Source organism: Diabrotica undecimpunctata, chromosome 2 (genome assembly GCF_040954645.1).
Source record: "Diabrotica undecimpunctata isolate CICGRU chromosome 2, icDiaUnde3, whole genome shotgun sequence".
NCBI classification, from domain to species: Eukaryota; Metazoa; Arthropoda; class Insecta; order Coleoptera; family Chrysomelidae; genus Diabrotica; species Diabrotica undecimpunctata.
The window spans coordinates 36067032-36083208 of NC_092804.1; the positions used below are offsets into that span (position 1 = coordinate 36067032).

The 16177-nt window shown below is 31.7% G+C and overlaps 1 protein-coding gene across 2 annotated transcripts in view; it reads left to right on the top strand.

Moving 5' to 3' along the window:
* Positions 1 to 16177, top strand: part of LOC140434410 (uncharacterized) — a 153837-nt gene that overhangs the window by 11162 nt on the left and 126498 nt on the right. For both annotated transcript variants that reach the window (XM_072522653.1, XM_072522654.1), the window contains exons 2-3: positions 8829 to 9027; positions 10504 to 15945. In XM_072522653.1, the coding sequence (XP_072378754.1) occupies positions 8829 to 9027; positions 10504 to 15945 (5641 nt within the window). The remainder of the gene's footprint in view (positions 1 to 8828; positions 9028 to 10503; positions 15946 to 16177) is intronic.

Consider the following 16177-nt stretch of genomic DNA (forward strand, 5'->3'; position numbering starts at 1 on the left):
ACAACGATAGTTGGATCAGATACGATGGTACTATGGAATGGCCCTCAAGTTCTCTAGGACCAACTCCACTGGACTATTTTTTTTGAGGGGTACATAAAAAATGAGATAATTTTGTATTTGAAAATAGTGATTACCCTGTATATTGAATGGCTAGATGTAAAAGATATTAAATTATTTAAAAATAGCGCTACACTAAAAATATGCCATTTACATTTTATTACATTGGAAATATAATCCACAGCCCTTTAAATATTTCCATTATTCTTAATAAAACTATAAATATTTGAAAAATTATTAACTTTAGACCTATAAAACCGTATATAAACTCTTCATATTTTTAAAAAATATTTAAAAATAGTTTAATATACAGGGTGTTCCATTAAAAAAACTTTGGTTCATCCCTTTGTTTTGTCTGACCCTGTACAATCGAAAATAATTTTATATTATAGTCGTCTTTGAGGTTTGGCACACCCTGTATATATATATAATTGCTTAATATTGACAATAATTATTAATAAGAATTTTCAACACAAATATTACAGCTGAATATATATTCGTTTCTGTATACCTAAATCACGAAACCAAAAAAATCCCGTCTAATATTTTAATTACCTCTGCGTACAACCCCTCAGTAATAAGGGTAGAAAAACCCTTTCCGGTCTATAACTTGTTCAAAAAATAGCTTTATAACACGTATTATTAAATGTTTATTTCGGTTTCACGATCCAATGTCCTTGAAATAATCAATATTTTCAGGAGTAATAAACTTTCGTAACTGAATCGATACTTGGGAATTTTAGAGCAGACTTTAATTTATAGTTTTACCATCCTTTGATTGTAGTAGACGTTCTACTATCAAATTTATTACCTTTATCAAGATTTGGCAGTAGAAATTCGGTGTTGGCTTAAGTACTGATGAATTACTTTTTGACATAGAACACATTTGTAGATTTTAAATAAGAAGTTAGTTTTAAATATAAACCAAAATAAGGTTCATATTAAACCTAAAACAAGCATGTAATATAATAATTCTAACATACGTTTAAAAATTCCATTTATGTGATGTATAAATATTAGAAAACCCAATAAACCACACAATAGTTATACGAATAGGAATGAAAATATAACATAAAAAAGAAACATAGAAAAAACTTATTAAGGAAACCAGAACAAATACCAGGAAAGCATAAGCGATGCGGGAAAGCATCAAGAAGCAGGAAGCCTTCACCAAAGTTTGCGCCAAATGGTACATTTAAGAAACAAACGGCTGACTGCAGCTGCCCTCGAAAGAAAAAATTGTGCAACTAGAGGAGGCAGCTCTAGAGTTAAATGCGTAGTCACCTGAAGCAATTACTCAAAAAACTGTCAACATATTGAATGTAAGCTACTTCACAGTATTTATAATTTTTCAGGAATATCAAGTGTATCCGTTTCATATCCAATATGTATGTTGCAGTTTTGCGACTGTATATAAAAATTTATAAATTATTTTCGTTAGTTTTAATTCTCCCCGTATATTAAGCCAAGATTCCGCGTACAAAAACACAGACGAATAGAACAATAAACGGTTGTAATACATTGTTAAAGACAAAGGACTGTTCTTTCATACATTGTATGTTAGAAAGAACGATAGACAAATGAATGGCTTTAGTGCAGATCGTTGGGTAATTATCGCCCACACCTAACGTCAGCTTATACAAAACAACTCTGAGCCCAACGGCCGTGGCAGTCAGTTATCAGCAAGCAGTCAGTCACTATCAGTCGTTTCATCCAATAGGGGTGGAGGCTGCTCCATCATCAATACTTTTTGTGGTTCCTGTATGTCGTTGAAGACGTTTTTTCGATAGCGGTTGGTGTTATCATTCCATTGGGGTAAAGCACAATACACCATTATCTTGTTGCTGCATAGATCAAGTACGTTTACTTGGTGCTAAATTATTTCATATTGTGTCGGGATCTTGAACCTTTTAATTGAACTTTATTTTGAACATTTTACTTTTTGCTTATACATAGTTATTAATATGTGTTTATAAATATTACATTTAAATTGCATATAATATAATTATTTCCTTCTCCATTGCATTTTGTTTAACATCATTATTATATTTGAATGTTGTGTATGATAAAATCATTATATTTCTTTGTATTATATTAAAGTAAAATTCAGCTGTTAAAGTCATTGTTCTTTTATATCATATTATATTTTTGCATACTCAAAATTTCTTTTGTAGACGTGCGGTTTAGTGTGATTTAGACATTGTCTTTTTTAAACAATGATATAGAGATCCATAATCGCCTTGTGATGTTTAGTTTTTAAAACAGCTGTGTTTTTTACGGAAATTCGTTTACCTTTTGTAAACCCATTTAATATGGGTTGTCGTATTGGTTTCGTATCAGATAATATTTAAATTTGTAGCGCTTTATATTTCACTATATTTGAATATGTTTATGTATATTTGTCTTTTGCTTTTATTTGTTTCTCAATAGTTTTATAGAGTCTACTCGCTTATTATTTTTCTTTTGGTAATATAAATACCCAATGCGGAAGGGAGAAACCAGCGAGTTTAAGATTGAACATAATAATCTCTCCCTTTCTGATGTCTTTATATGTTATATAAAGGTCATCGTATGTGCAGAAAGCAGCAATGTGCAAACACTACCTATGGTATAATTTCACTATTTGAGAGAGTGATTCACCGTTTAAAGGCGCAGAAATGCGGAAAGATGGATGAAAATCCAGTGACGTACACTCACTTTTATTTTAACGTTAATTATATTTTATTTTTCAAATATTAATGTTCGAAATAGGCCACAATATATTTATTTACAAGTTTTTACTCACGTTTCGATCTCTATATCCAAAGACCGGTTTCAAAGATATAAATGATAGTTATATTTATTTTATTTGTTTATTATTATATATTTTTATAATCTTATATTACTTATTTTCTTTTTTTTTTTCTATCTTTAAAAACGGAATAGAGATCGAAATGTCACTGTATTAAACATGTAAATAGATATATTGTGGCTTATTTCCAACCTTCTTCCTAAAAATACAGAATGCCACAAACAAAAAGCTATAGAAAAATAAATATATCTGTCACTTTTATGTTTAAAAACGGTCTCTTTATAGAGATCGAAACGTCCGCAAATTAAACATTTGAATAAATATATTGTGGCTTATTCCCAACATTATTTCTTAAAACACAGAACGATAAGCAAAAAGTTATAGAAAATAAATATTACTATCATTTGTATAATTGAAAACGGTGTCTGGACATAGAGATCGAAACTTCAGTAAATAAACATATGAATAAATATTTTGTGGCTCATTCCCTACATTCCCCTAAAAATACAGAATGCCACAAACAAAAAGCTATAAAAAACAAGTAATTTTGCAGAAAGCTTACCACCCGGCTGATACCACCCGGCTGTCGCGGAAGTTACGCTAAAACGTCTTTTGACGTGACTGATCCTTAAAGAGATACACAATGGAATTTGTTTAAAACATTCAAATTTTACAAAACATAAATTTTAAGACAGTTTCCACACCACCCCAGAGGTATGTCTTGTGGCGCGTTACTTTTTTTTAAATGGGTGTTCGCCAAGAGCCATATTGTCTTATTAAATAAAATGAACAAAACACTTAAACAGTATAAAACAAAACAAAATAAAATCCTATAAAACAAAATAAAATTCTATAAAAACAAAATAAAAATATTGTTTAATGTAACAAAACATTGTACTATTCTATTTAACCACAAATACTATACACACTTACTATGTTCTCGTTTTTTTTATGCTGATGTTCTTATTAAACTATTAGAAAATATTATTCCCTCTCTAAATCTGAAGACGCAGTGCTGCTATCGCTGTCACTGTCTTCACCACCTGGTGTAATTATAATTGGCTCTAGTAAAACTTCGATATGAGTGTCAAGTTCCCACATACGATGTTCTTCTTTAATTATGTGGCCTATACATTTCTCTGGAGTTACATGGAGGATTGCTTGAATCCTCCTGAAAAGTTTCTTAACTTCGTTTAATTTGAACGTTTTGTTATTTGTTATTAAGTTCGCAATGATAAGGTGGTAGACGCAGAACTTTGACACCATAATCTTTTGCAGTTTCATCTACAGCATATTTAAGATATTCACTTTTCCTTAACCGTGCAATGTCAAGTAGCTAAATTTTGAGCATTGATTCTTCGTATGCATCCCCTTTTCTGTAAGCCATTCTTGAATCCACCCTTTCAATTTATTTCATAATCACCTGTTTTTTTCGACTCAAATGGAAGAAAACCATCATCAAGGAACCCTGTATCACTTCCTATATGGGTGATGATTAAACGTCGTCCCTTTCCTGATGGAGCTTTTAATCCTGTAGACTAGCCTTCTATAAATGCTTCGCGTTTACTTTTGACATTTAAATCTTGCCAAACTTTTTCAACTGTATAACCTTCGTTATACAGGTTTCATCCAAATAACATATTTTGCGTCCAGTGCTGCGAATTTTGCGTATTTCTTCTAAATATTTTCTTCTCCACACATTTTTTTCTAATAGCATACTTTTTCTGTTGAGTTTTACATATCGAAAATTCATTTCGCGCATGGTCCTGATTAAGACTCTACGAGATATCTTGGGTAAGGAGTCATGGTTTTCGAGCTCTTGAGAAATATTTTTCAGTGTTGGAATTTCACTCCGAAAATAAAATGAATGAATTTTTCGACGTATAATATTCTTTGTCTCGTCATCCAAAACAATGCTTTTTCTACCTCTAGTTTTACCTTTTTCTTCCTTTTTATTTTCCGATGTATTTTTAAGTACACGATAAATACAGATAACGGATACTTTTGTTAAACTGCTACAAATGTCGACCGCTTGGCTAATATTTAATGCCATTTTTCTGCCGACAATTCCTTCATAAACGTTTCGTATCATTACCTTCTCTTCGGACGTTAACATTTTCCGTCTCTTTTGCGTTTTTCTATTTTTGGAATCAACAAGTTGAATTCAACAGAATTTTGCTGTCTTCTCTTGGAACAACTCGGTTTTTCGTCCAACTCAAATAAAACTCAAACCAAATAATCACAGAATATAACTAAAAATTTACTATAAAACGACAAACTATAACACTCGTATTATCAATAACACGTTTTATCAATAACACAAACTTATCGCATAAAATATATTCACAAAATGCAACACATGCACTACCCTCAGAAACGCCAATGTAAATGAACTATTGTTGATGGGCACTTGCTCGACAAAAACTAGTTTTACGGCTTTCTGTGGGTCGGAATAGAAACGGAGTTCCGTCGCTAATTCCAAAGTTGCCAAACGATTGAAAAATATTGTTTTAAAATATCGCTTTTTATTTTATGAATTTAAATATGTAACGAAACGGAACATATAAATAAAATTTATTTAATTACAATTTTGTACTTAATTTTTACTATTGAAAAAATCATGTTTTTTGGTATTTTTATGACGGTAATAATCGCTGCGTGGAAGAATACAGGTTTTGTATGACCATAATTACTACTTGTGAACAAGAATTGGCTACACTGTACGACAACTCCTGGTCAATTTTTCTATAGAGAAGCACAAATAAATGTACTACTTATATATTGTGTAATTTCTTATGAGAACACCCAAATTGCAATTGAGAAAACGGGTAGTTTTCTAGGGCCGCTGTGTACATTTAAATTTGAGGATATTCACCGTTTAAACGATGAATTACTCTCCCAAATAGTGAAATTATAGCATAGAGACCTTTTCCGACACTTTAAGTAATTAATGATCACTTAATTGGTCAACATTTCCTCCCACAAGGAGTAATAGACAAATCTTACTGTATATTTAAATCGTTGGATCTCAATCACTGCATTTAAATCCTCTAAATTTTTACATTTAGAGTTTTCTAAAATATTAATCGGCTGAGAAATCAAATAGTTATAATCGGCTGTGAAACAATAAAAATTACACCAGGAATATTTGCGCGAATACTACAACCAATGATGTTAATCGTTGAATCTTGTGTCGTGTTTCAGGGGGGTTAGTTTGAACATTGGTTGTAGCTTTGGGCCTATTTAAAATTTTATTAGCGGTACTTTCTGTTATTGTTTCTGTTTAATTAGATAGTTTTTGATAATGTATTAAAAAAAATGAAAAACACCCGTTCAGATGTTTTAAATGAAAAAAGGAAACAGAGATTTTTGTCACAAATTGAATTAGAAATTCAAAAATTATTTTTAATTTATAATTTCTAAACAATTTTTCTTTAAATTAGACTATTACCAGTATATGCGCCTGTGATGAATATAAAGTTCTTAATTGTACTTATATAAAAAAATGCGCAATAACTAGGTACCCCAAAAACCCACCAAATATAATTTGCATATGTCAAAAGCTATTAGAGCAATATAAATTGTCAGTTTGTAAGAAAACTTTCAACAATTCGTATCTCGGAAACAGCTGTAGTGATAATAATTTGAAATAAATTTTGTGGAAGTGTTGAAAACAAAAGTTTTCAGTGTTCTATTGTTAGATAAAATGAATTTTCATCCAGTAACGGTCGAATCCATCACTTATTTACTGGAGTTGCTTTTATTTGCATTTTCATTATTCTTTTATTAGAGTGGTTTGGCTGTACCACTAATGAACTCTTTAGGTCAGATGTAATCAAGATCAAACATGTCACAGGACAGGAGTGGCACAAGAAGAAGAAGAAGATTCTTTTATTGACTGGCACAAAGTTCGAGACATTTTGTGCAATTAATTTGTGTACTATAACTCCTTCTTCTTCTTCTTGATGTGCCTATCCGTTACGAATGTTGGCGATCATCATGGCAATCTTTATCTTATCTGCAGCAGCGCGGAAAAGCTGCACAGATGTTGTATTGAACCAGATTCTGATGTTCTTCATCCTGGACCTCGTTTTCCAAATATTTTTCCTTGCAGGATGGCTTGAAGGAGAGTATATCTGGATTCATTTCGCATAATATGTCCGAAGAACTGTAAGTTTCGAGATTTGATGGTGGTCAGTACTTCTCGATTCTTATTCATTCTTCTGAGGACCTCCTCATTTGGGACTTGGTCAGTCCACGGGATCTTAAGCATTCTCCGATATAGTCACATATCAAATGCTTCCATTTTTCTGCACATATCTTCGTTCAAAGTCCACGATTCAACACCGTAAAAAAGGACAGAGCTAACGTAGCATCGCAACATTCTTACTTTTGTATCAAGAGAGAGGTTGTGACTCTTGAAGAAGGCCCCCATCCGATTGAAGGTGGATCTAGCTTTTTCGATGCCTGATCTAATCTCGTGGTTGTTGGTCCATTCTTCATTTACTATGGTGCCGAAGTAGTTGTAGTGCGTCACTCTTTCTACAGGGGATTGGTTGACGTAGAGTTGACCTTCTGTTATTCTTTTCTTGCTAATTATCATAAGCTTTGTCTTCTTAACGTTTATATTGAGTCCATATTGTTGACTGTAATACGTGATTTTGTTCATAAGAACTTGTAGGTCTTCTAAATTGTCCGCAAATACTATGGTGTCATCTGCATATCTGATGTTGTTTAGCCGGCAACCATTTAGTAGAATACCTTTTTCAGTTTCGTGCAAAGCTTCGATAAATATTCTTTCAGAGTACAAATTGAAGATTAGAGGAGATAAAATACAGCCTTGCCTCACTCCTCGCATGATTTTCACATAGTCAGTGTGTTCCCCTTCAACTCTGAGATTTTCTGTCTGATTCCAGTAGAGACTTCTAATTATTTTCAGATCTTGGTTGTTAATTCCTGTTTCTTTTAGTATTTGCATCATCTTGGCGTGCTGTACTCGATCAAACGCTTTCTCGTAATCAACCAGACATGCGTATACGTCGCAGTTGACGTCTCTGCATCTCTGGAATAAGACTTGTACTGAGAACAAAGCCTCTCTAGTACCAACAGCATTTGTGAACCCGAACTGGTTGGGGGAAATTTGACTTTCACACAGCTTGTAGATTCTCTTATGAATTATCTTTAGGAACAGTTTTAGAAGATGACTCATGAGGCCTACAGTACGGTAATCTTCGCATTTTTTGGCTCCTGGTTTTTTTGGAAGTGCAGTAAACTCAGATTTTAGCCATTCTGTTGGTATTTCTCCAGAGTTGTATATGTTGTTAAATATCTTTGCGAATATTGCTATTGATTCGTTGTCCACTATAACTCCCACTTCATATTTATACTTGTCAAAGTGACCTGAGAGCATATTCGATGTTCGTGAATGTCACAATGCCTGGATCTAGGCCATTATGTAACAATAGTTTTTAATATGTATGTATTATTTAGTGTTCGGAGGTGGTTATTTTAGTTGTTCTTCTTTTTTAGTTTTTGTGTTCAAAATTGAACAAGGTTTAACTTCCCTAACTGTTTCCATTCCTGTCGTTTGTTTGCTATATTCAGCCATGTTATGCCCGCTACTTTTTTACTGCCATCGTATCATCTCTTTACCTTCTTCTTTTTCCATCCCAAGGTGTTCATTTTATGATTTTTCCTTTCCATCTTTCGTCTTTAATTCTTGCAATACAATGCGTACTCTCATTTTAGCTTTGTGATCACCTACATCAGTTACTTTTGTTCTGTTTCTCAGGTAATCATTTCTAAGTCTGTCGATCACAGTTACTCTATCGAGTGCTTTTTCGTAGTTTGTATATAAATCCCTTTGATTTTGACTTTTGACTAACCAACTGTATTTGGCTATTTATACTTTTTGCGTAATGTGTTTAATTATTTTTAATATTTAAGTTATTTTTTTGATGTTTCTTTAATATTTATTCAGATGCAGTCCAATATGGATACAGAAACGGGACAGATGATAGTCAAAAGAGTCAGTGTTCCTATAGGGCTAGAAGAGCTCATGGAAGGGTTAGTAAAAGAAGTTCTCCTAAAGAAACCTGATGACATTTACCTTTTTGCAGCCCGATATTTTGCTCACCTACTTAGCACTAGAGACAAAAGTCAGATTCCACACTGCAAAGGTGAGCGATTGTATAACTTTTTATTTATTTATTTTATAAAAAATACATTCTTACAATTTTTAGTAGGACCGAAAATATTTTAATCTAATTATTTTATTATTATTATTATTTCCACCTCAGAAATCGAAACGGCAAATCTAAAGTCCTTTAAATCAAAATTGTGGTTTATTCTCAATAAATATGTAGATAAAATATAAAAATGCAACAAGAAAATAATTTCTGAGTTTTTAAACTATATATTTCTCGTTATTAAAAGCTTTATTAAAACCGATGATACTGCAGAAAGTTGGCTTATCATACATATTTCATTAATTTATGATATCCATTCCAGAATTGCTGAATCCTATAACAGCTTGTACAGGTTTAGGGTATGGGTACTATATATTTATAAAGTAACTTGATAGTCTCCTAGTCATGCTTAACTATTTAAAGTTCTTTGCTACAGAGTCTGTAGTTTAAGTCTCCATTAAACAGCCCGATTGTATGTAGGTATCTTTTTACTAGCGATTGCGTAGCCAGGAAGCCTGTTATGAATCTGAGTTAATCTGCTTCCTTTCTGCAGTACGTCAGCTAACAAGCACATGTTAGGCCAATAAACTTTTTGTCATGTGTTTGACTTGATATTTTTTCCCAGTGAGAGTTGCTTTCGAATCCAGGCCTTTTTCTGGACACGGAAGATGCTTTTTTGCACTCTAACGTCCGCCTTGAACTAAAGTATTTTGTATCTAGTACTCTTCTGGTAAGTACATCAGCTCTGTCATTGCCGTATGATCTCCGGTGACCTGCAACTCATACCAGTGTGACACTGGTATGATCCGACAATCTGTCAAGTAACTTTCGTTATTTCCACACTAGGTTATGTGGAGTACATCATAGAGCTTATAAGAGCCCCCATGACTACTTGGCTACCTGTGCAATATATTGATCCTCTTCAGGCCCTCATGGTAATTTCTCTTTCACACTGCAAGATTGCAAAAATATTTGCCTGAAATATAGATATATTCTCATAGTGGAATAAAAATTTTAATGATGTAACTATTTCACAATCTAGTAGATACGTTGCTCAGGTTTTCTCGCAGTACTCGCCATTTCTCGTTGGTGTGCCCTTGATAGGCCCTGAGATTCCAAGGCAAGCAAGACTTTCCACCTTGCTCAGTTTGAGGATAGCATTTTCTTGCTGCACATTTAGCTACTTTACCACTGATCTATAGGTAGTTGTTGGTTTTACCACTATTTTATTAATCCAATATAACATGCTTGGTTTTAAAGAAATAGAAGCTCAGACAGAACGGGATAGCTTTCCTAAATTTTTTGCTAATTTTCAACCCCTTTAATATTGGACCATTTGTTAAGGCTGGAGCTTCTTAACACAAACTTCAAGTTTGTAGAATTATCTATTATTAGGATAATTATTAGATAATTATTAGATAATTTTGTTAATAATATTTATGTATTAAATAATGATTTTTCTTTTAGCAAAAACTTTAAGAAGTGTCCAAACCCTAAGGGACAAACCCGAGCCAGTGAAATCCTTCAGGACCTCAAAACTATCTAAGCAATTAAGTATCAGGGAGGATCCTTTAGAATCCCCCATTGTTTCCCAAAAACCGAAGATGTATCACAGAAATGAGCTGAAATACAAAAGAAGACACACTGGACCACCAACAAATTTAGACAACAACCAAAAAGTCGATATTCGAAGAAAATATGCAAGAAGTGTATCTACTGAGAAACAAAGACCTTTACTTCCTTTAGTAGAGTCAAATAATAATAAAAATAATATTAAAACAAGTAAAGATTTATCTAGAAGAAATAATAATATAAATGAAAAGCTGATTAAAACTAGTACAGTTATTGAAAAAGAAGATGAAAGCGCTAACAACAACAACAAAAGTGAGGCTATAAAAGATACAGAAGATAAGTCCAGTTCAAAAATTACCGAGGAAGATACATACGCATCAGAAATAAGTGAAAAAAGCACATTAGATGATACAGAAATTACCGAAGGTGGTATTAAAGAAGAACAGAAAGAACAGAATAAGTCTGCAGAAAACAATTTAATTTGCTCACAAAGTGATGAAAAGCTAAACGATACAAACGAGGAAATATTCGAAAAAGCAGAATACACACAAAAGGATTTTGATACAAAAATTGATAGTCCAACTAAGCAGGTAGAAAAATCGGAGGTACTTGAAAAGGACTGCATAATTACACAGACTGAGAGCAAAAATTCCACAAATGATTTCCCCAGTATCAACAATCAGACACCTTCTACGATAGAAAAAGAGTATGTGCAAAACGCAAATGAAATGCATGGAAAGCTGATGTCTCCTAGAACTATCAACGATGAAGAAATAAGCAAAATTCTTATTTCTAGCATTTCAACAAGTTCAGCTGCTGAATTAAAAGAACCAAATAAAATTAAGAGCGAAAATGAAAATGTCACAGAACTAAAACAAAGTGTAATTATAGAAGAAAGTTTAAAAGAAGATAATAAGGAAGGCATATCTAATGTTGATATACAAGAATCTGTTAAAGAAAAGATATTACTAGAGAATAAAATTATCGATGATCCTAAAGAAGATAACCCAGATGGTATAAGTGATGATAGCTTAGAACTAAATCAAGAATATGATGATGATGTTTTCATTACCGAAGAAATTGTACAAAAAACGAACGAAAAAGATAACAATGTAGAAAAATTAAAAACAACTGCAGTAGAAGAAAATATTGAAAATTCAGATTTTTCTAAAGAAGAAGTAAAAGATACAATAAATACGAATCAAGTAATTTTAGATGAAAAAGAAGACCAGGCATCTCCTAAAATTGAGGGCATTGATGATGTTATAAGCAAAACTGAAATAGACATTAATAAAGAAAGTACTATGGTCCAAAATAATGATATATTAGTTAACAATGAAACTGTAGATCACACTGAAGAAAAAAACAAGAACGAGATAAAATTTAGTAGCATTGAAACAAATCAAGAGATGAATAAAAGTGATAATCACTGCAATAAAGGTCAAATTTTAGATAATCAACTAGAAGAAGACATTATTAAAACTTCCATAGTTACTAAAGAAGATAATGGAAGTAAAATAGAAGAAGATATAGTGAAAGTAAACACCCAGCAGTTGTCCCCGTCAACAGAAGTGCATAAAGAAAATAAAAATACAAGCGATATTTTAGAGTCAAATATTGAAAATTTAGAAAACGAATACGAAACTACTAGAAACAATGGTACTGATGTCGAAAGTGAAGTCAAATATATAGAAAGCGAAATAATAGAAAATAAATCCGAGGAAGATAAAACTTATATTATTGAAGAAATCAAAACAACCGAAGACGTTGATGGAAATGGCAAAATAAAAGTAGAGTCTGCCAAAGAAATACTTGTAAATACCCAAGAATCGTCACATTCAAATGAAAATGAAATAAAAGAAAAAGTGAAAATGGAAGATAAAGCTTTAGAGAATAATTTAATTAGAGAAAAACTGCAAACTGCAGATGACACCTTCAAAATAGATAGCCCCAATATATCTAGTGATGCTACTAAGCCACCGGAAGTTGAGGAAATGAGATCTGATTCCAACGTAACCACTGATAAAACGATTTCTCCTACTTTAGAATCTATACCAGATGACAATAGTTCTTTGGAAAAAAATGATGGTCACGTAAATGAAGCAATCACTGAAATAAACGAAAATATAGAACATATTAATAATAAAGAACATATTAAAGAAATTAGTGAAACATCTATAGGCACTAATGATTCAAAAGTGAATATTATAGAAAATAGCGAGATAAAGCAAGATACCGAAGTTACAAAAGGAGAAGAATCTACAAAAGAGAGTAGAACTGAAACGAGTACAATTGACAAAGATAATTATACTTCAAAAAACGACTCTCTCAAAAGTAGTGACGGTGAACTAATTCAAAATACCGACAGTAGTTTATTTGCCGAAGAACATATATCTAGTGGAGGTAGTTCATATAGAGAACCACTCTCCGAAAATATCACTGAGGACAAAGAGGCTAAAGAAGATTTAGTTGTAAAAGAAACAGATTTAAAGATTGAAAATATTCCTTCCAGTTCTAACACAATGAGTACAGAAAGTGTTAATGTAATAGAAGAAATTAAAAGTAACAAGGAAATAATTGACGAAATAAAAAATCTTAATGTAGAGAATAATTTTAAAGATCAAGAAGAAGCGCAAGTAAATAATATTGATAATGTAGATCTAAATATTGAAATTGTTCAGACAATTAGCAACAACGAATTCGATAAGAATGAAATCCTTTTAAGCGAGGAGCATAAATCACTAAATGCAGAAAAAACCCATGAACAATGTAATAAAGATATTAAAGAAACTGAGCCCATTGAAGAAATAAGTGAAGTAAAGGTAGATATAGTAACTATTCAAGAAACTAAGGTTTTAGAAAACGAAGGGACATTAGGTAATGATAACGATATTACAAAAAATTCTCAAGATAGTAACTTAAAATTGAAAAATAATAAAACAACTGATCAAAGTATAATTACAGCAATTGTAAATGATGAAAACAAAACTACAAAAGATAAAACCGATAGTGAAGAAAAAGGAAACCTTGCTAAAATATCCTTAGATGTAACAAAAAGCAACGAAAAATCTAATACAGAAACAATGGAATCAGACATTGATGAGACTAGTGATAAAATCAGTTTGAATCAAGACACAAATACTATTCAAATTGAAAAACAAATAGAAGATACAGCTGAAGATATACTACTAAGTAATGTCAACGACATTGTTCAAAATTCTACAGATGGTAAATTACAAATAGAGAATCAAGAAACCAAAAATCAAGATATACCTGAAATTGCTGGTGGTGATAACCTAAGAAGAAAAAGAGAAATTGGTGAAACTGAAACTGAGGATTTGATAGAAAATAGTATTGCCGATATTAATACAGATCATAATAATTTAAATAAAAATGAAGGACCTACTACTCAAGAAACTTTGGTAAGTTCAAAGGAAACTGAAAAAGTACAACATAATCCAGACGAAACGCCATTAGATTCCGAATTAAAATCAGATGAAGAAGTGAAAGAGGAAGGTACACAAGAATCTTGTGTAACAAACGAAATGAATGATTCAGAGCCAGACTTGGTAGATAGAGTAGCTAAAAATTACGTTACCTATATCATAGATAATGACAGACTGTTATCAGTAGATAAGAATTCAATAATAAACGAGAAAGACATTGATAGAGTAGATATTCAGGAGGAAGTAAAAAGTATTATCCAAGAATCAAATACCAATGAAACTGTAATTCAAGAAAACCTTGATAAAGATGTACTGAAAAAAAATGATCAGGAGAAAGGAAGCTTAGATGATAATAAAGAAATTTCCTTAACAGAAATTATAAAACAACAAGGCAATCAGTTAGAATTACAAGAACAAATCGACGAAAATAATGAAAGTGGAACTCAACGTGAAACTAAAACCGAAAGTATAGTAGAAGGAAACGAAAACCTAAACACAGATAATATAAAAAATGTTACTCAGTTTAGCAAAGAAAAGCTGCATGAAGAAGTACAAAACGTACATACAGAGATAATACAAAGCAGAGAAGAAGATTTATCAGATAAAAGAGATGTAAATGATGATTATTTAAAAGTTACAAAAACTGAATCAGAACCAACAGAAGTTGAAGAGATTATATCCAAAACAGTAATCCATTCATTAAATAGTGAAAATAATCTCACCAAATCTACTGAAAAAGACGAGATCATTAAAAATGTTGAGGATATTAAGAATGATAACATTACGGCGGAGGAAATAACAGATACTAACAAGAAAAATGATAGCAACAATATAAATTTAAACAATGAAGAAACTGCCACTCCTAACAATGATATTAAAGACGATTCTCGTACACAATTAATAAACTCAACACTAGAAATTGCAGAAACTGGACTTGTAGCCCACAAAGTCAAAACATTTTTAAATGATTTTATAGACAGGGAACAAAACAATGTTCAACATTTATCCACACATTCAAGTGATAACGGAAATTACCAAGAAGAAAACTTTAAAACAGCTAGTGATATTCCACCAGTAAACGGAATAAAACGAACCATAAGTTTTGACAGTTCAAAGCTTAGAGAAGAGCTTAAGCGTGTAGAAGAAGAATCAAAGTTAACTAATTTCAAAAGTAGCTATAATCCATATTTGTTACGTAAAGAAATTCAAGATGCAGCAAAACTTAAAACAGTTGATAATCCAGTTTTAAATAGTGATCAGAACAGAAAAGAAGATGCTACGTCTCTTGAAAAACTTATACCAGCTGTTATTACAATTCAATCTTCATGGAAAAGGTTTAAAGAAAGAAAACAGAGACAAGTAACTAAGATAGTAAATGAAGGGGATGTAATCGATAAAAGCGAAATGAATGAAAATAATGATACAGATGAAACAAATAATGAAATCAAGGTTTACGAAGAGAATATTGTTGAAAATATAAAAGATAACATGGAAAGTAATTCAGAAAATAAAAATGAAAGCTGTGATGAAAATTTTCACGTCAAAGTTAACGTTAGTGATGAAAATACAAATACAAATGAAAATTGTATTAAAGCAAATGAAAATAAAGATGAAAACGAGACCCTAACAAAATCAAATACTAACAATAAATCCGAAGTTACAACTGCAGAAAATTTAGAACAACATACCGTGGAAAATAACGATAATCATGTAATACAAAACAAATTAAGAAAGAAAAGAAGTATTTCAGAAAATACAGAATTTGGAGCAACTGTTAAGGCTGCATTGGCTATCCAACGAATGTGGCGAGGATATAGAGTTAGAAAAACATTAACCAAGAATGACGGAAATATTGATGATAAAGTGCAGATGACGCAAATGGAATCAATAGGTGAGTACGAAATTTATCAACATATTGGAGTTCTTTTATTTTAAAAGATTCTAATTTTCTATCATTAAAATTTGATCAAGTAGATTATTGAATCATTTGATTTTGACATAACTTTATATAATTTTTAAGTTGACTGCTACTAGAATAATTCAAAAGGTTGATCCTCTAAATCTTGTTACTAAATTGGTGTTATCGATGAGCTGGATAAGGGCAACATTCACATGTTGAAATA